Genomic DNA, 26955 nt, shown 5'->3' on the forward strand with positions numbered 1-26955 from the left:
GTGTGCCACCACCGCCCGGCTTCAAGTTTGTTCCTAAGGTCATCTTTGAAACGGATATGAAAGCAAGCCAAGGTCTATTGAACGGATCCACAAGAGAATGAATTGGGTAGACGGATAAACTGAAATAAATTACGACACAAAGCACTCCATGCTAGCAATGACGGCAACAGGTTTTCTATCTTCGGCTTTTCAAGGTGGTTTTCATAGTTTGACAATAGACATCACTTGTATGTATCTTCTTAGGCATGTTTTCCTAATTCCCTTTTCCCTGCTTTCCCATGAATCTTTTTTCTTTTTCCAGTGTATTCTCTCTTTTGCGCCCCGGGTCCGCGCTCCCAGCACTCTGGTCAGCTCCCTTATCGCTTGCGAGCACGCGCACGCACCCTGCGCCACCCCCGCAGAGCCCGAGTCACGAGGCTGGGGGGCGGGGCGCCGCCGGGAGGGCGGGGCCTCTGCCGCAGCTTCGCCGCGCGCGTGGGCGGAGCCGGCCGCAAGGGGCCTGCCTGCTATATCTGCGCCTGCGCCGCGCCGCTGCGGGGCCAGTCGGGACGGAGGAGACAAGATGGCGTTGCGAGCGATGCGGGGAATCGTGAACGGGGCCGCGCCCGAGCTGCCCGTGCCCACCAGTGGGCCGATGGCCGGAGCTCGGGAGCAGGCGCTGGCAGTGAGCCGGAACTACCTCTCCCAGCCTCGTCTCAGTGAGTACGGGAAAGGGAGCGTGTCTGCCTAGCGTGTTGTTGCTCACCTGTTCAGCCAGCGGGGAGGGAATGGGATTGATTCTCCCCCCGCCCCGTCGCGCAGTTCGCAAGCCGCCCCTCGAGCTTTGCGTGAGCATTTCCGTGACTTAGGTGGGCCGAGGGCGAGAGCACCGACTGGAACCTTCCCGTGGGCTAGTGGGCTCCTGGCGATCGCCCCACCCTCTCCTGGTTCCCTGGACTGGAGTATTCTTAGGCACTTGTCTGCCTCTGAAGGCCACTTCTTGTCACTCATCTGCCCCTGGCCTCATTTAAATGTCCTTGGGTCGAGAGAACGCCCACTCCGGTCCCCTCTGCCCCGAGGACCTCTGGACAGGTGGACTTAGCAGGAGGTGTAGTGTCATCGCTGACGTGGGCAGGCCCGCGGCTAGAGGGAGATGTGGCTTATTCTGCAGGGACCGCTTCACAGGAGGACACCTAGATACCTGTTAACCTTAGAGCTGAAAAGTACCCAAGTCGTGCAGTCCCACCCTCTCATTTTACAAGCGAGACGCCTAAGGTTCTGGAAAGGAGAGGCCATGCCAGGCTTCAGACATCTAATTTTTGGCAAAGGAGGAACCAAAAATCGAGGTTTCTTAATCCTTGCTTGATCTTATGTCGTTTCTTCGTTTACTGACCAGTTGACCAAATTCAGTTGACTGAAAGGTTCCTTGGCAAAGCCGAAAACCTTTCCCCTATATCTAGTTGTATGCATAAACTTAAGTGTAGATTATAAAAGACCTTAATAAACCATGTTTAAGTAGACAGATCAATCATTCCCAAAGAAATGGCTCTTGTTGGCTGAAGATTTCAGTTGTATAGCATTAAACCTCTGCACAGCTCCCTTAAAACCAGACAGAGAGCTTTGGAAAGAGACTTCTTAAAAAAGTGTTGTTTTCCAGGTAATAAGATTGTATTTGCACTGGTTAATTGCCAGCCTGGCTCTGTGGGTGGCTCATTGGTTAAAAAGAATTTCAGATGAAGGGTTAGCAAGGCCCCCTCCAGCCTGACTAATCCTGTCCTGAGCTGTCAGTAGGTCATGTGATAACACTGCAGTGTGGGGAAGGAAGAAAACACGCTGGAGACAGGATTGCTGAGATGTGCCTTTTAGGCTTTTTTTTTTTTTTTTTTTTTTTTTTAGAATAATGGTTAGAATTAGAGAATGCCTGCTAGGGGCTCATAGGAACATAAAGAAACATTGAAAACCCTGACAGATTTATACCTGAGAATTAGTATGCATGCTTTGATCTGGGCAGAACCCATAGACTTTGGTGTGGCTTTTAGAAAAAATGTTATAAGAGTACAGTAGCCGGGCGGTGGTGGCGCACGCCTTTAACCCCAGCACTTGGGAGGCAGAGGCAGGCGGATCTTTTTGAGTTCGAGGCCAACCTGGTCTACAAAGCGAGTTCCAGGAAAGGCGCAAAGCTACACAGAGAAACCCTGTCTCCAAAAACCAAAAAAAAAAAAAAGAGTACAGTGGTCTGTGTGCATGTAATAAATTATTCATTGTCAATTCAGAGAGCATAGAAAACTCCATGGCTACTTGGTAAGCCCTTCAGGGATATGAATAGTGTTTCTCCACCATCTACATGTGCTTGTCCAGAGGAGGATCCTGCTGACGAAGATGTTGTTGAAAGTGCTTAAGTTGTCCTCTCTGTACCCCCAAGCTCACAGTGTCTGACCTAGGAAGTGCTCTGTAAATTCTGTAACGTGCAGTTCTGTAACTTCTCCTAGGCATTTAGTGGGGAGATTTTTCATACGGATGGAGTTTGCCAGGAGTTGGAATACTGTACTTAAGCAAACAACTAACTGAATTTAAGTATCATCTTTTACTGTTCTTTGCCACATTTTTAGCCAGTTTTAAATGCTTCCATGTAAATTAATATTTCCATTTTTATTATTAAAGTTCCATAATACCATCTAAAGTGGTAAATAATTATTTACACTCTTTGAACGAAGGAATGGAGTAATACTGGCAGTTGCCCTGTGAAAATAGGATCCTGTTTTAAAATACTTTCAGGTTTATTGGACTGTTAAAAAGAAATGGAAAGTACAATATTCAGGCTTTAAATTAGTTAGTTATCTTGAACACATTATTTGACTTTCTGATATCACATGGTAAGAAAACTTTGCCTTTTAAATTTTCAGCAAGATCAAAAATATACACAGAGCTTTTAAAGCAAAATTTTCTGAGCTTGATTGGCTCCACTTTTCTTGACTCATGTGTCAGCTAACCTTAAGTTTCTTGTATCATAAAGCAGAGCCCCAGCAAAAAAACGCAAGTAAGGGACTCTGCTTGCTTTTCCAGACCTTCTCTTTCAGGTACCCATTGCTCAGGTTAGTTGTCTGCTTTTGCCCAATAGAAGGGATTGCTTCCGGAGTTTTTGTTTTGCTATTAAGGTGGTGCCTAAAGAGCCGGGACTTATTGTGCAATGGTTTTTACTTTAAATGTGTCACAATCCTTAAGGGTGTTCGAAGTGTTGAACAACCTCTTTCCCTGCAAGAGGAAGAGCCAGTCATCTGGCAGAATGCGTGTTCTTTAAGATCTTTGTAGTTCATGGAGTTTTGGTTTATTTTTATTGGTTGGTTGTTGAGCAAGTTGTTTTGTTTGTTTGAGAAAAGCGACTCTCTTTGTAGCCCTGGCTATCCTGGAGCTCACTGTGTAGACAATGCTGGCCTTGAACTCAGAGATCTGCCTGCCTCTTCCTTCTGAGTGCTGCTGGGATTAAAGTCATTCACCACTATGCCTAGCTTGTTTTACCCGTCCCTGGCAAGACTGGAAATCACTGTGCAGTATAGTAGCTGTCCTGCCCCAGCTTCCCAAGAAATCATGGTTTTTAAATGCTACTCCATAAAAGTTTTTGTGTAGTATAACCATGTGTCTGCTGTTGCTGTAAGGGGAATCATTTGTCAGTGGCTTTGCTGTGTGATGTTCTTGGGTGCCATAATCTGAACTCATACCGTTTCCAACTGCTAGTGGTTATCCTGATGAAGGATGGAATGTGTGGAGGACTAAAAGGTGGTACCTGCTGTTTTCCCTGCTCGGTTTTCTTTTTGAATGCTTCCATTGTCAACATGGAAAGGGCTGACCTTGTTATTTAAACTGTCTGCTTGCACCAATTTCTAGTACAATTGCTAGCAACTGTGTGATCTCCACATTTTAAGTTATATATACTGTTACCAGTTAGAAGAGTTTCAGGACCATAGAGTAGCAACTATGTAATTAAAGGAAAGCAGCACAAAACTTTTAGTAAGACAAACCACAGGTCCTCCATTTGGTAATGTTCTTCAGGGCTTTCGTGCCTGAAAGTTTGTAGTAAGATTATACTGGCTTTGCTTACCTTAAACAATAGTTTATAAAGATAAAATCAGATCATCTGAAAATGCTCAGTAAAAATGTGCCTCACTCTCCATGGTTTGGTAGTATTTTCACTTAGTTCAGGTTATGGGATCCATTAGCTTAGCCTTTCCCTATGTGTCTGTTTAAATTACACTAATGTGTCTCAGTCTCACCTGTACCACACGAGGTCTCCTGTGTTTTTCAGATTGCCCATGAAGGAAAACTGTACCTTCTCTGTCAGATATTCCATTCTTGGCTTGTAGAGCTTGTATCTGCTTGATTTATCAGTAACTGCAATGGGTTCAATAGCCACCCGAGACTGAGTTGAGGGCTACTATTCTCGAAGATCTGAGTGCTGGAGGAGGGTAGCTTTGCAGCTGTGACAAATGTAGACACCAGGGAAAGTGCCTGCACCACCCACTTGTAAACATCTTGCACTTTTCATAGCTGAAATTGTGGGTACTGTTGCTGCGTAGCTCATTGTTTGAGGCAGGGGCTTACTGGAAAATGCTGCCATGCCCAGCCTCAGTGTGTAGTTCTTCGAAATAGAAGGTGCTGCTCTACAAGAGCTTCGGTCTTAGGATTTAACTCAAGTGGCTAGAGACAGGCTTCATTCAGGTTCAGGTGCATGGGGTAGCTCCTTCTCTCTGAAAATGATGTTTTTCTCTTGTAAAGCCAGGAATAATGGAACTGTTGCTCTTAATTAGTAAATTTGTAGTGTTTGCTTATTGGCTTTTCAAAGGCCATATATTCATTGTTGCGAATTTAGAATTCTTTTTTTTTTTTTTTTTTTGAGACAGGGTTTCTCTGTGTAGCTTTGCACCTTTCCTGGATCTCGCTCTGTGGACCAGGTTGGCCTTGAACTCAAAAAGATCTGCCTGCCTCTGCCTCCCAAGTGCTGGGGTTAAAGGTGTGTGCCACCACCGCCCGGCCTAGAATTCTTTTTAAAATTTTTTTTCCTTTTTTTTTTTTCCCCTGTTTGCTGTTATGGGGATTGAACTCAGAACCTGTAAGCCTTGTCTTCTATAGTGGATGTCAACTCTGCTGTTGACAGGAAAAGCCATGACTAATTGACTAATGCTCCTTTCTCTTGGTCATGTGTTTTGCTTATGACTGGCAAAACTTCATAGTGTGTAATGAGTTTGAATTTTAACTATGAGATTCTGAGCCATAGTTGCCAGTACTAGAAATTCAAAGAAAGTACAGTCTTTTTTTTTTTTTTTAAGTAGAGAATTTTAAGAATTTGAGGGATTTTAATGAAGTGTTTTGAGCATTATCAATCCGCTTATCCCCTTCCCTGTGCCTTAAGGCTTAGGGAAGGTTTTAGAAAAGTATATTTTTTTAAAAATGGGTTTCAAGAAGTAATGTAGCTCACTTTCTGTTTCCACACAGCAGTTCTAGAAAGTCTTTGAGAAACAGTATTTGGAGTTTTTAAAATGAAAACAAGGAAGAAATTTTTGAAAGGTTGGAATTACATGTTTTTTAAAACAGTATTAGATAATCTTAAAGCAGTAAGAGTGTTTTCCTAAAACTGGCCCAAAATGCAGCAAATCTAACATTCTTATCCAGGATAGTAAAAGACAGTCTCCATTTGGGGGCCCCTATTGAGACTATTACAGTTCAGAAACATTCAAGCAAATATTTGCCATCTGTGTTTAAATGTCTCAGTATGGAGTAGGCTTGCCTGTTCTGACCCAGAGTCCATCAAGAAACTTGCTTCCTGGCCTTGGGCGTGAGGGAGTGGAAGCCCCTTGAGCAGACAGACTGGTTAGGAAATGGCTTCCTCATTCTTAGGAAGATGGTACTTGTTCCAGGAATCTTTGTCCAAGCTGATTAGAAGATCTCAAATCAGACAAGTAAAACATTCCTGATTAGTTAATAGTTTCACATGAATGATGTGTTTTCCTAAGAAATGTAGTTTTTAACTGTTCTGATTATGAAATTTAGCAAATTTTGAAGTTGTCTGTTAAAATTTCTATTTCCTAAGTATTTTGTGTCTCATCATCATGAACCTTGCCAGCAATAATAGATAACTCCTTTCTAAGATGAGTGAGGGGCTGGAGACATAGCTCAGAAGTTAGGAGCAGTTACTGCTTTTGCAGAGGACTTGGGTTCCATTCCCAGCACTCACATCAAGCACTTCTCAACCCCCTCGCACTCCACTTCCAGGAGATCAGTACACTCTGGTTTTAGCAGACACCTGCAAGCCTGTGGTATACGTAAAATTTAGACAGCCATGCATAATGCATGAAAAATATAAATAAACATTTAAAATATATGTTGGAACGAGTGAAAGTAGACTAGGTGTTTCTTTCTAGGCATACTTTGCGATGAATAGTACTGGTCTCTTTAACATGGAAGTAATATCTGACTCTTTTGCTCCTGTTTTTGCCTGGAACTTACCCTGTCCTAGCCTTCCTGGTTTATAGACAGGGAGCACTGTGCCCTGCTGACTTTTAAATATTTTTTATTGTATATCTGTCTAAATTTGTTTATGTTCATTTAGCTATTGTGCATGTATGTTTGTAAGTGTTTGGACGAGTGCGTGTGTGGAATAAGAGGACAACTTTGGGAGTCAGTTCTCTCCCCTCAGTGTGAGTCCTGGAGATTGAACTCACCTTGTCAGTCTTGAAGGCGTGGGCCATCTCGACAGTCTCCTCTGTCTCCCTTCCACCCCTGCTTGCATTGCTGTCTGCCTATGTATTTTGGGGGTGTGGGTGGGGGCTGGAGAGATAGCTCAGTGGTTAAGAGCACTGGTTGCTCTTCCAGAAGATTCACAGCACTTTATGGCAGCTCTCACTGACCTTAACTCCAGTTCCAAGAGATTCTAATGTCTTCTGACCTCCACAGGCACAGGACATACATGCATGTAGGCAAAACATCCATACACATGAAATAAAAATAAAGGTTAAAAGAAAAAATTTAAAGAATACGTTTCTTGGCTGGTTGGTCACTCATGCCTATAATCCCCAGCACCTGAGAAGCTGGGGCAGGACAGTTGCTTCAAGTTCAAGACTAGCCTGGGCTACAAAGTAAGACCATGTCTCAAAACCAAGTAAAGAGTACTTATCTTACTGGGTGAGGTAGTACACACCTTTAATCCCAACATTCAAGGAAGAGAGAGACAGATCTCTGTGAGTTCAAGACCAGCCAGAGCTACATTGTGAGACCCTGTTTAAAGAGCAACATTCCCCCTGCCCTGCATGAAAACTGAACGTTTAAAGGGAAGCAGCCTCCGTGCTTGCTTGATGTCTGGGTTCTGAGAACAGTGGCTTACTTGGAGTAAGATTCAATGTCTTTGAAGATGGATAGTGAAAAGTTGCACAGGAGCAGCCATATTTTAACATTCATTGAAAATTTGTGTAGCTTTTTGAGTATCCATGTTCTAGTGGGTAGATGAAGGGAAGGGTTGTTTTTGTTAAACCAGAGGGCCATGTTAGCTTGTGCTGTTTCACTAAACAAACTCTTTCTTTCCAGCCTACAAGACTGTCTCAGGAGTGAATGGTCCGCTAGTAATCTTAGATCATGTGAAGGTAAGGCCTTGTTCATCATGGTCTGACTGTTGTTGTACTTCAGATTTCACCACTGCTCTGTAAGTTTGTGTTACGAATTATAAACCATTCTTCGGTGTGACTGTATTTTCTGTAGGAAAAAAAGACCAAAAGTCAGAAGGCCGGGTTCCAGTATTAGGCTTAGTGTGGATTCCATTTCATGACCTCAAGTCCCTTGTCTTCAAAGTTGTGGGGGAGATCTTACTTTATATAGGTTTATAGGGGGAAAACAGAAATAATGAGTGTGTTTTATAACCTGAAGGATATTATACAGAGATGTGGCGTCTTATGTCCTTTGTCAAAGCCTGACATGTTATAGTCTATTTTAAAGTAGTATTTTCCCTCTGTACTAAAGGTTAAACTCTTGAGTAACTAAGTATACTTTATCTTTGAGAGCCTGACATGGACATGCAAGGAATGAGTATGTAAGAACAGATTATCTCAATAGTGCCCTAAAACCCTAAACAGAATAGTTTGTCCTCCGCTGGTCATAAGGACCTTTAGTTAACATGTTCTTCTATGTCTATTATGAACTTCCTGTTAATTTTAGGAAAGGAGTTGTGGAATCTCGTTTCTAATTGGTTACTCTGGACTAAGCTTTCTACCTGATTTTTACAATCAGAGTCATCAGAAAAAAAATACAAATAATATTACAAAAAAATGTTTTTAGGGGCTGGAGAGATGGCTCAGAGGTTAAGAGCCCTGGCTGCTCTTCCAGAGGTCCTGAGTTCAATTCCCAGCAACCACATGGTGGCTCACAAGCATCTGTAATGTGATCTGGCACCCTCTTCTGGCATGCAGACAGAACACTGTATATAATAAATAAATCTGTAAAAAAAAAAAAATGCTTTCTTTAAAAAAATGTTTTTAAAAGACAAGGAAAGTATCAGAGAAAGTAATTTAAATAGTGTGCTTTCTAGAGTTTCTGTTGGGGGCTGTTGGGGCAGGACTGGGAGAAGCACACAGTTAATCAGTTTGTTGACAGATGCTAATGATGATCACATAAGTTTTTAGCATGTCACCCTCTAGAAGCAGAAAAAAGATTGAGAAACATTTTTTTAAAGGGCAAAGTGTATATTCCTTTTAACTTTATCACTACAATAATATTTTCATTTATGAGAAAGGATTCTTGCAGAGTAATCTTGACAGTAAACCTAGCATACTTCCCTCTGGCCCAGAAGGAGGCCTTGAGTATCCTCTGTTACTCTCTGTCTACTCCTTTGATTCAGGGTCTTTTTTGGGGGGAGGGAGCTGAGAATCGAACCCAGGGCTTTGTGCTTGCTAGGCAAGCGCTCTACCACTGAGCTAAATCCCCAACCTGATTCAGGGTCTTTCCCAGAACTATTACTTGTGTTTTCTCAGTTGGACTGGAAGCCCTCAAGCCCCACACATCCTCCTGGCTCCAATCCCCTTTATCTACCACAAAGACAGCAGGCAATCAGCATCTTTAGGAGACCCTAGTAAATAGGTTCTCAACCTGTGGGTTGTGACCCTTTGGGGGGGTGTTGAATGACCCTTTCACAGGGGGTCACATATCAGATATTTATGTTGCAGTTCATAACAGTAGTGAAATTACAGTTATGAAGTAACAACGAAATAATTCTATGTTTGGGGGTCACCACACCTTGAGGAACTGTATTAAAGGGTCGCAGTATTAGGAAGGTTAAGAGCCACTACCCTAGTAACCTTCTTTTTTAAATTAGTGAAAGCTACTCTGTTTGCTCTTGGCTTCTGTCCTCAGTTCTTCAACACCAGGTGGACAAGTTCTCCCTCCCCAACAACTGAGGTCAGTTTTTCAGTAGACCTGAAATTCGGCTCATTTCTTACTCCACTGACTTTGTCGCATACATGCACTGTACCCCCTTCAGTCAAGCATTATGGATCTCTAGGTAGACACAGCTACTGTCTGACTTGGCTGTAAATCAGAGGGTCTCTGTTCATTTTCCATAATTTGCTGGAGTAGCTTATCTAAAGCAGACACACAGTTAATTTACCATTGCTGACTTATTGAAAAAGATAAACTAAAAAGTATAAATGAATAGCCAGATGAGTAAATATCTAGAATTCTAAGAAGTCCTGAGTACAGGGAGCGTCTGTACCGAGGAGCTGAGGGTAGTACATGTCTGCATGTGGCTACATTCCAAACAATAAAACTCCCAGCTCTCAGTCAGGACTTCTGTGGAACTATTGTTTGTTGATCGATTCTTGGCCAGTGTTGACTAAGTCAGTCTCCAGTCTCTCCTCTCCTTGAGGTCAGAGGATGGGATGTTTGAAACATCTAGCTCTCTAATTGGGTGCTTAGTTCACCCGGACAGTGGACACCCTCCATGATCTCTAGAGGTTTCCCAAAAGTCACCACATTAAGGTACAAGTGCGATTGAAAGGACTTGGTATGAATAACAAAAGACTTCCTTTCATCTTGATTGTTCCTGATACCTGGGAAATTACAAGGGTTTTAGGAGCTCTGGCCAAGAATTGAACTAAAAATGACCAGGAGAAAGATGAGATTGTTGTCACTGTGGCTGTCAATCCTTGTGTTTGACGTTAGCAAGCAGTGGGCAAAGAGCGGAGTGAAAAGGAAGGCAGAAATAGCAACCGTCGCTGTTCCCCGATGGGACTGCCCAAAGCTTAACGCATCAGTACTGTTTATTAGAGACAGCTTACAGAAACCATTGTAGTCTCTGTGCTACATGTAACTGGTGTATAGAGAAAAGCAGGAAGCTCACGGAGAGGCCTCCAAGGCACTGAATACGCAGAAATTCTGTTTGTTTTGTGTGATTCCACTTTACTTTGACTGGGTGAGTAGACTCAAATTTGTAAAAGAATTGTTCCTTACCAGCTAGGACACTCAGAGATGGGATGAGGATGCATGGGGAATTAGTGAAGGGATAAACCCATCCACATAACAAGGATATGGGAGCCAAACACCTCTGCACATGGATGATCTGATCTTTGGTTGTCTTGTCTTTCTTTTATGAGACAGACTCATACACCTCCCCCAAACCACGGAGTTTCTCTATGAGCCCTGGCTGTCCTATAACTCATTCTAAGACCAGGCTGTCCTTGAACTCAGAGATCTACCTGCCTGTGCCTCCTGACTGCTGGGATTAAAGGCATGGGCTACCACTGCCCAAGACATATGTAGCCCACTCTGACATGGAACTTGCAGTCCCCCTGTCTCAGCTTTCTGAGTGCTGGGATTTTATCTGTTCACACATGGTGAACTGGGCATTGTGAAGCCCTGGGAAACATTTTATGCTAGTCAAATGTTGTTAGAGTGAAACATTGCATGCTAGTCAAATGTTGTTAGAGTATTCATTTCCCAAATAAAAATGAAAAAATAATAGATAGATAGATAGATAGATAGGGAATTCAATCCAAATGGACTTAAGTGAAACATCAACCTATTAGAAGCCCATCAGAAGACAATATTGAAAACCCGTTTATGACTTCCAGGTCAAAGGTTTTCTTAATAAAAGATAAAACCATAACAATAATACTTTCATTCCATAACCTTACATACTTCGGTGAGATAGAAAATGTCATAAGCAAAATTAAAAGATAAGCAGCGTTGTTTATAAGAGGATTAACATCCACCTTCTATAAAACCACAAGTGAGTAAGAAAGATAAAGATCGACAGAAATAGAGGTGGAAGGACATTGGTTTTGTTTGCTCTGTTTAGGATTTGGGTTTTTGTACTAATAGGGGACTGTGATTTAATCTGGTACCTTTGCAAAATAATTGGGCAGAAAATGATACAATTTGCCACTGATATGTACACACGTTCACCGTTAGTATGTAGCTTGCTAACTTTTGTGAAGAGTTACATGCAAAAATGAGCATTTATTATATCATTATTGTAGTACAATATAGGACAGCTCTGTGTTTCATCAGGTGAACAGCTGAATTAAGTATGACATGGTCATTAGATGACTTTTTGATACAGGATCTCACTGTGTGCGTACCTTGGTTGGCCTACAACTATGTGACCAGGCCTGCCTCTGCCTCCAAGTGCTGGGATTAAAGGCGTGTGCTACCACGCCTAGCTTGGTCGTTAGGTTTCTAACTGTGTCAGTTGTGTAAACATTAATTTTCAAATGTTTGTTTTGTTTATTAACATTTTAACATCTCCAAAATCCAAAGGCCTTACAATCCCTAATGTACAGTAATTTGATTGAAGGGATTTTCCCCCCTCAAAGCACACTGAATGATACATCTCCCAATAAATTATGTTGGTAGAGTATGACTAATACCATGACAATGTATTATGTTAAACATGTCAATACGGTAAAGCAAGTTGCCCAATGATGCATCAAATACTTTACCAGTTAAGTATATAAAACAGCATCTTAGCTGGGTGTGGTAGCTCAGGAGCTTGTAATTCCAGCCCAAAGGAGGTATAGACAGGAGGCTTGGGAGCTTGAGGTCATCCTCAGTTTTATATATATATAGTGAATTCAGGGCCAGTTTGGGTTATATCCTATCTCAAAAATGAACAGTATAAGGCTGGATGGGAGTGTGGGGTAGGAGGGAATCTTTTAGGGATACACATTCTTATATAGAAGGATATATATTTGTTTAGAGATTGTGGGAGACTTTGCACATTATCTTAGTCTGATAGTAACATTACATACTAACATTTTATCTTTTTCCTGTCATGTGAGGCCTAAGTGGGTACATATAGCCCAAAAAATGAACATTACTTTGAGTGGCAGAGACAATGTTATTGGTAATCTTTCTGGAGTCTTAAAACCTTAAGAGAAAAAATAGTAAATGTAATTGCTGTGTTTTGCAGATAATACGCTCCTCTCTGTGCCTTGTACTAGTTTGCCACTCTGTGTGCCGGTGAACATAAGTTACAGGGACCCAGATTCCACTCCCTGTGTCTTTGTTGGAAGGCGGGGAAAGTGCACAGACAACAAGGCGAGGTAGAGATGCATAGAGTGTCTTGGGTCGCTTTTAGAATGCTGATTCTTAATGCTTCACTGTTCTCCTGCTTAGTTTCCCAGATATGCTGAGATTGTCCACTTGACATTACCGGATGGCACAAAAAGAAGTGGGCAAGTCCTAGAAGTTAGTGGCTCCAAAGCAGTGGTTCAGGTGAGCATCCCTCAGCACCATTGAGCCATTTCCTGATCAAAGCCACATTCACTGATGATTAGATGCTATCAAAATGATACCCAACTCATTTCTATTGAATTTTTTCCTTACAGTTTCCAGGTTTTAATGCTGTTTTATTACAGGGAAAGAGAGGTTTCTTAACATGTTCCCTAAAAAACAGTCTAGAGCAGGGGTAGGTAAAATTTCTAAAAGTAGCCAGATGTTAAGTTTTCTTTTGATTTTATAAGGTGACCAAAAGTCCTTAAATTTTCTTTCTTTTTCATTGTTCTTTCTTTCAATCATCATTTTTACACATACCTGACACCCTCAGCTTGTTTGTGATATTTGACCCTGCAAGCAAGAGCCTTGGTCTAGTAAGTGTCCCTGACCTAAATTTCTATGAACCTTCTGATTGGTATTTTTTTTTATAGGTATTTGAAGGGACATCAGGTATAGATGCCAAGAAAACATCCTGTGAGTTTACTGGGGATATTCTCCGAACACCAGTGTCAGAGGATATGCTCGGTAAGTGGACATCACTCTTCATTCTGCACACAGATCTGTTTCCTTTTCAACTTATTTATATAATATCTAGAAACATAAGATGCAGATTTGGAAGTCTGGGTCTACTCTGTTTTCTTTGTTGCTGTTGTATAGGTCGGGTATTCAACGGATCAGGAAAACCCATTGACCGAGGTCCTGTGGTGCTGGCTGAAGACTTCCTTGACATCATGGGTAGGGGCAGTAGATGGATTTCATTCAGTGTTGGGGAAAATAACTTCTGACTATTGGGAGCCTTGCCAGAGAGAAAATAATTGTTATGGTATCATTTAAAGTAAATCCTTTTTAAGTACAAAGGAATTCAGTGTATAGTTTTGATCTTTTAATTTTATTTCTACTTATGTCCATGAATAATATGCAGACATTCTAACATCATCCATCCCTTTTTGGAATACATCAGGTCAGCCAATCAACCCTCAGTGTCGGATCTACCCAGAGGAGATGATTCAGACGGGCATTTCTGCCATTGATGGCATGAACAGTATTGCTAGGGGACAGAAAATTCCCATCTTCTCTGCTGCTGGCTTGCCACACAACGAGGTGAGAGCTAGGGTACTTGCTGTGGCATGTCATGGGGGGAACCCCTAGAATCGGCTTACCTGGCATGTAGTTGGTATGGTCTGGTCACCCAATTCAGGCTGGTGTGTGCCCTTTCACTTCTACTTCTGGATCTTCATAAAAATTAACAATGAACTTTGTTGACTAAGTTTAGTAATTAAAGTATTCAAGAGTTAAGGATAAGTTACTTTGCTGCCAGAATATGATTTTAGTTTACACCTTGTTTCTTTTCATCCCCAACAGATTGCAGCTCAGATCTGTCGCCAGGCTGGTTTGGTAAAGAAGTCTAAAGATGTAGTGGACTATAGTGAAGAAAATTTTGCCATTGTGTTTGCTGCTATGGGGGTAAGTATGGCATTTTGTTTGGAAATAATATAAAATTAACTGTTATTAGAAAGAGGTCATAAACTACACATACACCTTGACTTTGTTCCTAGGTAGAGACAGTGCGTTTGGCAGTTTAACAAAACTAAGGAATCAAATTTAGTATGTGGCTGAAACTTAATAATACCCTGTGTGTCTAAAGGGCTTTACTCCAATTTACATTTTAAGAAGAAAATAAAAAAGGATGCTTGAATTTTTAAAAGATGGAACAATTTAGATTCATAGGTTAGCCTTCATCAGAAATAGATGTTGAGAATTTTCTTTCTCCCAGCACTGATGAAGTCATTAATATTTAGGTAAACATGGAAACAGCCCGGTTCTTCAAGTCTGACTTTGAAGAAAATGGCTCAATGGACAATGTCTGCCTCTTTTTGAACTTGGCTAATGACCCAACGTAAGTAAATCTGGTCACTTCTTTCCATTTGAGAAGACTGGGGATCAAAGGAGTTAAAGAGGTAAATGTCACAGTGAAAGCCTCGTCACTGATGGAACCCTGTATTTAGATTCCAGTCTGCGCCTTGTTTCGCTTTGCAAATGACGGAGTTAACATAGACACTGCCGCTCATAAAAGTGACCAGTGAAATTGACTGGATTGTTGTGCACGTTAAATGAGTTATTAGGACATAATAGATAATCAGTAAACAACTTTTTTACCTGGGAAATATGTCGCCTATTTCCTTCCCCCCTTTTCTCACCACCCTTCTCAACTCTGAGAAACAATAGCTCTAAGAAACAGCAAGCATTTGTAACATAAGTTAACCTTGTGTACTTACTCTTCCCTAAGTACACAGAGTAATTGCCTACAGAGGCATCTTCAAAGTAGTAGTTTTTCTCTCCTGCATTTATTAAGACTGTCAAAGGAGAAATTGCTGATGCGTCCAGAATTGTTTGGGTTCTGGCTTTTGAGTGACCTGGGACTTGTTCCCTTTCAGCATCGAAAGAATCATCACTCCCCGCCTGGCTCTGACCACTGCTGAATTTCTGGCTTACCAGTGTGAGAAGCATGTCCTGGTCATCCTAACAGATATGAGTTCTTACGCTGAAGCACTTCGAGAGGTAACTTTTCCTTCCTTCCTTAATTTTTTTTTTTCTCAGTCAAACAAAATAGCTCAGTTTGTAGGGTTATCGTGACCCTTTGTAAGTTTTTGTTTTTTCTTTAATCATGTTTTTGAGCTTGCTGCTGATTGGTTTGTAGATTGTCTTCATCAAAAAAGGCAATACAGCTCTTTTTTCTTTCTGTCAACTTGGAATTATTAGAGGATGTGATTAAAATCAATAGCCTGCTTACCACATTGTCACTGTCCCAACAGTCTAAGAAGTAAGAAAGCACCACAAGCTGGTAATGATGTTATACTCCCAGAAATTCCTGTCTACACTCTATGCTAAACCTTTCTGATTCCTAATTTTTAAAAATTTTGTGTCTTGAGTATATGTATTTGCTTGCGGAGGCCAAAAAAGGGCATCGGATCCCCTGGAAGTGGAGTTGTAGGTGGTTGTGAGCTTCCCCGTGTGGGTGCTGGGAACTGAACCCAGGACCTCAGCAAATGCTCTTAACCTGCTGAGCCATCTCTCCAGCCCCTCAGGTCTCTGTTTTTAATGATTATAATATTTTAATAAGTCGTCTGGCAACACTGTCTTTGGAACTTTTTTCTTCAGAAAACCAAATGTTTGTTTAATAACAGTTTAATATCTATCCACGCAGAAATTTTAGAGTATTTTAAGACAAGTTCCTGATATTTTAATAAGTTACTGTTTTGACTACATGAAAAGACTTCTGAGGAAACCTGCTCTCTAACATAGATTTTAAAATTCTCAAGATTATCACCACACCGTCACAGTGTTCACGTTGACTCTGTGAAGGGCTAGAGTCTTCCTTCATTGAAACAGATCAATACTTTGGTTAAGGACAACAAAAATGAGCTATAAGAAAAGGTTTTTTTTTTTTTTTTTTGGTTTTTCGAGACAGGGTTTCTCTGTGTAGCTTTGCGCCTTTCCTGGAACTCACTTGGTAGCCCAGGCTGGCCTCGAACTCACAGAGATCCGCCTGGCTCTGCCTCCCGAGTGCTGGGATTAAAGGCGTGCGCCACCACCGCCCGGCTATTTTTTTTTTTAAGATAAGCAGTTTACAAACCTAGATTTCCTTTACATTCGATTCAGTAACATCAAAATGTTCTGCCAGATTGCCATGGCAGCGTCATTGTGCCTAGATGACTGCTGGTCTGTAGATCACACTTGGAGTGACATTGCAAGAACCCTACATTAGTAATGCTCTCAGGTTCTTGTGATGGTGGAGTAATGCAGCTACCTGTATTCCCATTTGTGTGTCCCTTTAATTATTCTTACTTTGTGTAGCGGAGACGACTCCTGGCTCTTTGATCAAGGTCATATATAGCTCAGTGTGGCTTGCAAACTTAATATGTAGCTGAGATACTCACCTTGAATTTCGGATATTCCTGCCTCTCCAAAGTGTTGGGATTCTAAACATATGCCACTAAGCTGGGCTCTGGCTTTTTAATTTTGGGAAACTTATCTGAGACTCAATTCTGACTGTAAAGTTTGGGATACACTTTCTTGTTTGGCTGTTGTGAAGATTTGATTAATTAATGTGAATCGTGCAACAAGTGATTAGTTTTTGGTATGTATTCCTCGTTTTGACCTTTTCCAGTCTGTTTTACATAAAAATGGATTGTTACACAACATGACATAGTTAATGGATTAAAAATTTTGCTTAGATTCACTCTATTTGACTTACAGGATTATAGCTATGTTTTTTTTTTCTCTAGTACATTGTTGCAATAAACTTTTAGCAGAAAATCTAATTGTTTTGTTCTCTTATCCCATGTTTTTGTTTCTGAGACAGGCTCTCAGTGTGGTCCAGGCTGGCTTTGAACTAACAGACTTCCTGCCTTTGCCTCCCCAGTGCTGGGATTACGTGTGCACACCACCACACTCAGCTAAATTTCTTTCATAGAATTGATTTATGTACATAATATTTATTATTGTCACTCAGTATTTTTAAACATATAAGTGAAGTCTTATGAAAAGAACAGAATTTTTTCAGACTCCAAAGATTACAATCTATTCAGAATTGAGAAAAGTGTAGTCATTAGCAAACTGAAAATAGAGGAATTGATTATGTGGATAGCATCACCCTTCCAGACCAACTGAATTTCTGATTCATTTTAATTTTCCACATTTTTTATTTATAACCACTTAAATTAATATTTTGTTGGGAATATTCAAGGATACATTCTTTTTTTTTTAACTTTAACTTTTATTCTTCTCTCATACTTGACATCCTGAGTACAGTTTCCCCTCCCTCTACTCTTCCCAGTCCCTCCTCTCACCCAGATCAACTCTCATTTCCCTTTAAAAAAAAAAAAAAAAAGCAGGCTTCCCAGGGATATCCACCGACCATGGCCTAACAAGATGCAGTAAGACTGGGCACAAACACTCATATCAAGGCTGAATGAGACAACCCAGTAGGAGGAAAAGGGTCTCTAGAGCAGATGAAAGAGTCAGAGACACCCCCACTCCTCCTACTGTTGGGAGTCCCATAAGAACACCAACCTACACGACCATAAGGTATATGCAGAGGATCTAGCTCAGACCCATCCAAGTCCTTGTTTGTTGTCAAGCAGACATTCTAACCAGACTTTTTTTTTTTTACTCTGATGTGGCATGGTATTCTTCTCCTTCCTCGATTTGCTATCAGGTTTCAGCAGCTAGGGAAGAGGTTCCTGGTCGGCGAGGTTTCCCAGGCTACATGTACACCGATTTAGCCACGATCTATGAACGTGCTGGTCGAGTGGAAGGTAGAAATGGCTCTATTACCCAAATCCCTATTCTCACCATGCCCAATGATGGTAAGTTTGCATATTTGATTGTGCCAGACTTGGTCACTATAAGGGCTTTTGATTTATGAGAGAGCGAGTTAACAGTTATTTGTTTGTTTGTATGTGGGGGAGGGGAGGTGCTTTCCACAGTGTGCCAGTGGAGGTCAGAGGATAACTTGGCCAGAGTTAGTTTTCTCCTGCTATATAGGTCCTAAGGAACTCAGGTAATCAGACTTGATAGCAAGTGCCTTTACCCGTGAACCAGCTCAGTAGCCCCAGGGCTTTGATCCCATAGAAGTCACCCCTCTGTCTTTTTGAATTAAAATTCTTCTGAGAGCTTGACCTCTAAGGTTTACCTTAACTATATACTTATATCTAAACGACATTTTCATTTGAAGACTATTCCCAGTGATCCTTATTACTTTCTGTAGAAAAGCAATTTTCTTTGTAATTTGAATTTCACATTTTCATTTATGATGTTTTATTTTGATGGCTGCTGTTTTCAGAGCACTGTTTTAGTTATGAGGAATTTGTTTCTATTTAGTGTAAGCAGCTTGGATTTTCTCGTGAGCCAGTCATTTAAATAGTTAAACGTGCAATGAAGAGCGTAGATGTAAAGGCTACAGACTTTTGGGATGTTTGACTCCAGCTTGGGTAAGCAGTAGCTTGCTTTACTGTGGAAGCATACGGTACAGAAAGGCTGAGTGTGCTTGGAGTGGGGCTCTTCAGATTTCCTCTTCTGTCATGCTCCTTTGTCCATATTTCATTTTAAAAAGCACTTGTATAAGATCATTTGGAAAATACCTCACCATGGTGAGCACTGTTGTGATGGTTTGATCCTCATCACAATGTTGAGCACAGAGAAGTGGAGTGATTTGTTAGATTAAGGAAGTGGTAGTTCTACAGCCCATAGTCTGGATTCATAATCCACAGCAGCAATTCTGCTGTACTGCTTCCGACATGAACACACCTGTCCCAAAGGAGTGGACACAAGGGGCCGTCTTCCCTCAATGGGTTAAAGGCTTAGCACTTGTCATGGTCTTTGGGTGCTGCCTGAGCACCACTGCCATTGTGTGTCTTATATTTGCATAGAGTTTTGTGCTTAAGATGGGACTTCTATGTTTTAAGATGAAAGCACATAACTAGGAGCAAGTGAGCAAGTGTTTACTTCATAGTGTACAGCACGTGTTGGAACTATTGCAACTGACCAAATGAAATTGGCATTTAGGGGCTGGAGAGATGGCTCAGCGGTTAAGAGCATTAGCTGTTCTTCTAGAGGTCCTGAGTTCAATTCCCAGCACCCACATGGTGGCTCACAGCCATCCGTAATGAGATCTGGCATCCTCTTCTGGCCTTCAGGCATACATGCAGACAGAACATTGTGTACATTATCAATAAATAAATCTTTAAAAAAGAGAAGAAATTGCCGTTTAATATGGTAACTGCTAGATACGTTGTCCTGTATTTAAATTTGATTAAAATGAAATTTGAAATTAAGCCCTTTAGTTTCATTATCCACATTCAGGTACTCAGCAGCCATGTTTGGCAAATGCCTTTCCATCCTGCTTCCATATCTGTTGCTGTGATAAAGCACCATGATAAGCCGGACAATGATGACACATGCCTTTAATTCCAGCACTCAGGAGGCAGAGACAGGTAGATGTCTGTGAGTTCAAGGCCAACCCAGTCTACAAAGCAAGTTCCAGGACAGCCAAAGCTGTTGCACAGAGAAACCCTGTCTCAAAAAAAACCAAAAAAACAAAAAAACACTCTGATAAAAAGCACCTTAAAGGAGAAGGGCTATGTTTCAGCTTATAATTCCATTATTGTAGGAAAGTCAAGGCAGGAACTTCAAACAGCTAGTCACTCCACATCCATGGTTAAGAGCAGAGAGACATGAATGCTCAGTATCTCCACTGTTTCCATACAGTTAGGACACCCTGCCTAAAGAATGGTTCCATCCATGGTGGGGTATCTGTTTACATCAATTAATTTAATTAAGATAATTCCCTACAGTTATGCTCACAAACCAACCCAACCAAGACTCTCTTCCTAGGTGGCATTCAGTTGACAATTAAAGCTAACCATCACATTACTATATTAGACAGCACAAATACATCATCACAGAAATTCTTTGTAGCTCTTACAGAGGTGTGTAGGTAATACAGATTGGCTTCTTCTGAGATTGACCGTATGAAAAAGCCATGTGTTTAATTTAATACCTTACATCTTTCTCTGGCAGATATCACTCATCCCATCCCTGACTTGACTGGGTATATTACTGAGGGGCAGATCTATGTGGACAGACAGCTGCACAACAGACAGGTACCGACTTTGAACGGTGTGCTGTGGGGCTTAAAGCTACTCATCACTCTCCACTGACTTGATTTGCTCCTTGGGACTATTTTGCTTAGAAAGTATCAGCTTGTTGTTGTTAATGTGGCTGTAAAAGTGTCATTTCTGTAAGCTAGAATCTTGCAGCAGGCAAAATGCAGATTTAAGAATTATCATTTTTATTTATTGTGCATTTAAATGGTATCAGTTATCTCAAGAAGACTTTTTTCAGGGAATTCTGTGCTAAAAGTGGTATATGGTATAATCTGTCAATCTTATTAATAGAAAAGCATAATTTTTGCTGTCTAATCTTTATTTTGCTTATAAAATTTTTGAGTCCATGCAGAAGATTGTCTAGGCAGTTGAAACTGTAGATTTTCAAAACAATGTTGTGCTCTCTTTCTATTTCTCTTTCTTGGATCTGGTTCTTAAAAGAAATACTGTGTCCCAGATGTTTCTCAGCACCATTTCTTCCCTTGAAGATATCAGACCTCATCTAGGAAGCAGTGCTACAGATTTATGTGATGGGGGAACTGGTGACTTTCAGTGCCTCTGTGCACTAATGCTTGAAGTTTATTTTTTTTTTTTTTTTTTTTTTTCTCGAGACAGGGTTTCTCTGTGTAGCTTTGCGCCTTTCCTGGAACTCACTTGGTAGCCCAGGCTGGCCTCGAACTCACAGCGATCCGCCTGGCTCTGCCTCCCGAGTGCTGGGATTAAAGGCGTGCGCCACCACCGCCCGGCGTTGCTTGAAGTTTATTAACAGTGACTTTTTCTTCCTTTTCTCCCCCAGATTTACCCACCTATTAATGTGCTGCCCTCGCTGTCTCGGTTGATGAAGTCAGCTATTGGAGAAGGAATGACCAGAAAGGACCATGCTGACGTCTCTAACCAGCTGGTATGTGCTCCTCTGAGGACGAGGCTTGAGAGACTGCCGCTCTCCATGTATTCTTCTGCTGTCCTACCCATAACTTTTGCAGTGTTTGTTTTTTTTTTCCCATCCAAGTAGAATTTCAGTGTTGGCTTGATATGGAATAATACCTCACTGAAACAAAGCAGCCTTTTTTCATAAGAATAAATGATGCTAATCAAGATTAAAATACCAAGCTTGGGGGCTGGAGAGATGACCTTTTTTCATAAGAATAAATGATGCTAATCAAGATTAAAATACCAAGCTTGGCGGCTGGAGAGTTGACTCGGTGGTTAAGAGCATTTATTGTTCTTGCAAGAGAACCCACATGATGCTCACAACCATCTGTAACTCCAGGTCTAGGGGACGTGACATCTTCTGACCTCTGAGGATACCAGGCATGTATGTGGTTCTCATAAATGCATGCAAAACACTAATGCATATAAAATAAAATACTTGAAAAATAAAACTAACAACCTACCAGGTTTGGTCAGCTTGTGGTGTCATACCTGTAATCTCGGTATTCAGGAGGCTAAGGCAAAAGAATTACAAATTGGCAGTCAGTGTGGGCTTCATAGTGACACTACCTCAGAAAACAGTGATAGCAACAAGAAAATTATCAAGCTTGTGACTCATTTCTCATACTATACATGGTTTTTTAATTTACTTTATTGGATATTCTGTCCCTATTTGTTTATCTGCTTATTTATTTTTATGTGTGTTGGTATTTTACCTGCATGCATATCTATGCACTACATGCATGCAGTGCCCACGACCAGAAAAAGGTTTGGGATCGCCTGGACCTGGAGTTATAGAGACTGGTTAGCTGCTCTGTGGGTACTGGGAATCAAACCTGGATCCTGTAGAACAACCAGTGTTCTTAACTACTGGGCCATCTTTCCAGCCCACAGTTTTTTAAATTAAAAAGAGAAAAGCAAAAACAAAACAAAAAAAGCACTCAATGGGTAAAGGCACTTACCACCAAGTCGTACAGTTCAATCATTTCTGCATAAATACCATACATTTGTTACTTAACATATTAAACAACCAACAGACTACTGAAGCTCATAGTTGTATATATTCTATGAACTCCTTAATGTCTATAGATTGTACATCAAACATAAAAGAAGAATATCTGGCCCTGCAGTAGAAATGGCAGACCTGTGATACCACAGGCATTTGAATGAGACCTGCAGAAATTTCTCTTTGGTTCTTCTGTATTTTGTTCTCTCCCCACCGTAAATTCATTGGCACCTGAGGAAGTATATTTTTGCAGTGTGGGTAATGTCTGCATTGCATGTCTGAAGGCCTCTTTCTGGGGGAGCCTGTATAACAAGTACTTAACCACTTTCCTGGGAGCTGTCTGAGTTGTAGTCTTACGGGAAAAGAGCTGAAGCAGGACACCTGTGCATCCTGTGCTGTTGACACTGCCTCTCTCCTCTTCAGTATGCATGTTATGCTATCGGTAAGGATGTGCAAGCCATGAAAGCTGTGGTGGGAGAAGAAGCCCTGACCTCGGATGACCTTCTTTACTTGGAATTTCTGCAGAAATTTGAGAAAAACTTCATTACTCAGGGTAAGATGATTCCCTTTAAACACAACATCTCAGAATTGTTAAGCCCTCCTTGCAAATCTTGAGTACTTACATTATTCTCTGCATTTTCTCCCCTATTGAGACACTCCTCCAAGTCTTAACCTCTGACTTCCTCTGCCTTCTGAATATCCTCAGGGAAATCTCTAATTATATTTCACAAAGCCCAGCCATCGTTTTGCTGGGTGTTTGTTTGTTTTTCTTCCTAAGCATTGACTGTCACTATACTGTGGACTCTAATTTGCTGTAGATGATCCTCACCTTCTCTCAAGCTCCCACATCTCTACATGCTGTAAGCATGTCTTTTCATGTGTTGCTGTCTATCCCTAAGGACCCAGTAACCAGAATGAGACTTTTCCCCAGCTGACCACCTGCCTGCCAATACTCTGGGCTGTGTGCTATCAGTGTCTGCTGGGACATTTTTCCAGCTAACCTTTCTCAGTTGCTGGACAGCATTTTGGGTTTTTTTTTTTTGTTTCATTTTGTTTTTATTTTTGAGAATCTCATGCATGTGTGCAGTGAACTAAGATCATGCATATCTACCACCTCTATTCTCCCCCAACTCCCCCATACAACCTGTCCCACTTGTGTGTGTGGGTGGGTGGGTGTGTGTGTGTGATAACTCACTAGTCCAGTTGACTGGGCACCATTCTTAACCTTTCTTATTATTCTCTAGTGATCAGCTACTACTCATTCGTACTATTCTTCTTACTCTGTTATTTTTGTATTCTCACTACAATATTTTGTTCAGTGTTTTTCAAACTTTGATTTGCTTTTGAATCAGCCAAGCTTCTTAAAAGTGCTGATTCTGACCCAGTAGATATGGGTGGGGCTGGAGATTGTGGGTGTTCCTGGGTGACAGGGAAGCTACAGGTCTGTAACCAGATCTGAGGTTGAAGGCCCTCATCCGAAGCCTTGTGCCATCATCCTTGGCCATTGGTGCCAACTTTCCACCGCTCTGACAGCTCAGGGGAACTGTTACTAATTGTGTTGGTTGTCTCGCTTCTAAAAAGCCGCCAGTGGGTTTCCTTACTTGGCACATGTGGGTTAAGGCTAGAAATACTCCATCCTTTACTTCAGTGGTAGTTAAAATAAGTGTGCTACTTGAGATAACACCTCAAGTGATACACTTAGGATTTGTGCACTCTTTTACCTATATCGTACATTCATTATTTGTACTGAAATCACCTCACACAAGGGCACCATTGTTGGAGGGTTATGGGTGGAACCAGTGCATGCTAGGCAAGTGCTTCACCGCTGAGCTACACTGTTGGTCTTGTTGGAATTTAGTTTTTTGTCTCCCTCCCTTCCTTCCTTCCTTCCTTCCTTCCTTCCTTCCTTCCTTCCTCCCTCCCTCCCTCCCTCCCTCCCTCCCTCCCTCCCTCCCTTCCTTCCTTCCTTTCTCTTCCCTGCCTTCGCCCCAGGCACCTCTCTCTCTCTTTTTATGCAGAACCTAAAAAATATGGTGAAGTTCTCTAGAGAAAGAAACCCAGCCACTCTTAATCTTGTGGTTGAAGATTTTGGGGGGGGGGGGGGTAAGAGGATTTAATTCTACTATATTAAATAAATAAGTTGGTTGTAGTTTGAGCACTTAGTAGCCTCAAGGCTGGCTTGGGCCACTCAATGAGAGCCTGTTTCGCACTAAAGCTTTGAAAACCTGTAATATATTCGGCTCTGTGGCTTGAGGCTTTCTCAGCATGGCTGTAGATTCCTGCAAGCCAAGCTTTTTCTCCTGTGTCCTCGTCATCTTTTTGCTGACCTTTGAACAAAATGCTGGGTCTAATTGCATTGTTTAAGGATCTTACTTGTCTGTCTGTACACCTCAACCCCTTACACCAACATGCACACTGCCCGTGGGCCACTCGTCACCTCTGATCTTGGTGCCCTCATTTCTACATCTAGTCTCGAGTCCGAACCCATGTTTTCTTGTATTTTATGCCTGACCTGATTGCTGCTTTGTAGACAGAATACTGAGTAACACCGGTCAATTGGAAGTACTTTGCTATTAATTCAGTATCAATATTTTAGGTCCCTATGAAAACCGCACTGTCTATGAGACTTTGGACATTGGCTGGCAGTTGCTTCGAATCTTCCCCAAAGAAATGCTGAAGAGAATCCCTCAGAGCACCCTGAGCGAATTTTACCCTCGAGACTCTGCAAAACACTAGCTGCTGCTGCTTGTGTGGCGTGACCCTCTTGTGAAGTACTGGTTCTGTTTCCTGATTCCTTTTGCACTCCTCCATGCCCACCTGTGTGCGGGGGTTTACCTGTTACCCTGTAATTAAAAACAACAGCTAGGTAACTGTTGTGCCAGTGTTGCCACGTTTAAACTGCTAACAGATTGAGAGATCCCCGCTCAGAAAACCTCGCCTTCAGTGCTTTCTTTGAAGTAGCTGAAGGCTGGAGTGAAGTGTGTTTTCTGATTGTATGTATTTGTACATAGTGGAGAGCTAGTTGCTAATAATGTCTTGTTTGGGTCTCCCAAACCCTACCTCTCAACTCCCTTAAGAGTATCACTGTTTTGAAGTTAAAATGCTTCCGTCTCAAATTTCGGGGCAAGGTGGAGATGGGAAGAATTCTTCTTTCAGAAAAACCATGAGGCTCTTGGCTGTGTCTTCCCTCTGGAGTGCTGGTGTGCCTGTGGGTCTGTCCTCTGCTCTATGCAGATGGGCTTTACTGTCTGCTTGTGCTTTCTTAGGAAACGAGTTTCCTTCTGCCAGTGCTGTGAGTTGGGGATTCCCGTGTGGCTTCTTTCTCTTTAAGGCTCTCCAGAATCAGGCAGCATTGCACAGTTGGCATTCTCCTGGCAGTGGTGACGTGTCTTGTGCTGCTGATTCCCACTGGGCTACAGTCATAGAGAACTGAGACTTGGAAAAAGCTGGGGTACAGTTAAGAAAAACCTACATCTCATCCTGATGTGTTTATGGTGGTTTAGGTTTCCCGTTGCCTCCTAGATCCTGAGGCGGGGTGTGAAGATGGTGATGACTTGCCCTTGGGTTTGTTGGTTTTAAACTGTTCAATCCCCGAGCTTTCTGACCCAGCTCTGCCTTTTCCAGGTGACCTTGTGGCACATATGGTAGTGTTTCTTTCATCCCTGCTCCTGCCTGGCGAGCCCTTAGCTATATTCTGTTCGCCTCTGCCATGTCTGCTGTTGGGTCTCTGTGCTGTGTGTTCTCAGGTGCGGCGGTGACTTCCCCACTCTGTGCATTCCATCTTCCAGTTATTTTTCTCTGAGGGCATGGGGGGTGGCCAGCATGATTATATTTAATGTAGAAAATGTGACATCTCGTTATAAATGAAAATAAATGTTAAATTAAATGGAAGTTTCCTGAAATGACTCTGTCTTCTCATCAGAAGAGGAACTTCAGCAAGCAGGTGGGTTACTTGAGTCCTCGTGGTTGTGACCTTCATAACGAGTGTGGCCTGTGTTGGTGTGTAAGAAATGTGAGTCCTTCATATTCCTAAGGGCTTGAATTCAGAAGACATCTGTGTGTACAGCTGTAGAATCTTGTCCATGGCAGCACTCAGGCTGCCTTTATTAGCAAACCTTTATCAAGACAGACTGACTCGGGGCTGGAGAGATTGTTCAGCAGTCAAGAGCACTTGGCTGCTCTTCCAGAGGTCCTGAGTTCAATTCCCAGCAACCACATGGTGGCTCACAACCATCTGTAATGGATCTGATACCCTCTTCTGGTGTGTATGAAGACAGAACACTCATTTACATAAACTACATGAATAGATAAATCTTTTTTAAAAAAAACAGAATGACTGTTTGCAGCAGTTAGGGCTGACTGGTTAAGCACTCTTGCTGATTTGTTACTTTTTTCTTTTTTTTTTTTTTTTTTTTTTTTTTTTTTTTTTTAGTGAAAACATTTTCTAAGGGAGCCTTCTGTTAAAAGACAGATTTAAATGACAGGTATCTTCAAACAGCTGATTGCTGTTCAGTGGAGATTTCGTGTGAGTGAAAGGCCATTTGTATATTAATGCCATCAATACCTCACCAAGGTGCTGCTTCCCTGTGCAGGTGGGTAATAGGAAGTGTCAGGTCCACAGAGCAG

General features: G+C 41.7%; 1 protein-coding gene across 1 annotated transcript; it reads left to right on the plus strand.

Moving 5' to 3' along the window:
* Positions 1–520: 520 nt before the first annotated feature.
* Positions 521–26220, plus strand: Atp6v1b2 (ATPase H+ transporting V1 subunit B2). The gene is made up of 14 exons (XM_052752427.1): positions 521–698; positions 7552–7607; positions 12628–12726; positions 13158–13251; positions 13384–13461; positions 13688–13827; positions 14089–14190; positions 14526–14623; positions 15162–15285; positions 17945–18095; positions 20308–20390; positions 21190–21294; positions 22753–22882; positions 24926–26220. Exons 1-14 carry the CDS (start codon positions 563–565, stop codon positions 25063–25065), a joined length of 1536 nt encoding a protein of 511 aa, XP_052608387.1. The 5' UTR covers positions 521–562; the 3' UTR covers positions 25066–26220.
* The last annotated feature ends 735 nt before the right edge of the window (positions 26221–26955 follow it).

Source organism: Peromyscus californicus, unplaced genomic scaffold, assembly GCF_007827085.1.
Source record: "Peromyscus californicus insignis strain IS unplaced genomic scaffold, ASM782708v3 Scaffold_23__1_contigs__length_62951481, whole genome shotgun sequence".
Lineage (NCBI taxonomy): Eukaryota > Metazoa > Chordata > Mammalia > Rodentia > Cricetidae > Peromyscus > Peromyscus californicus.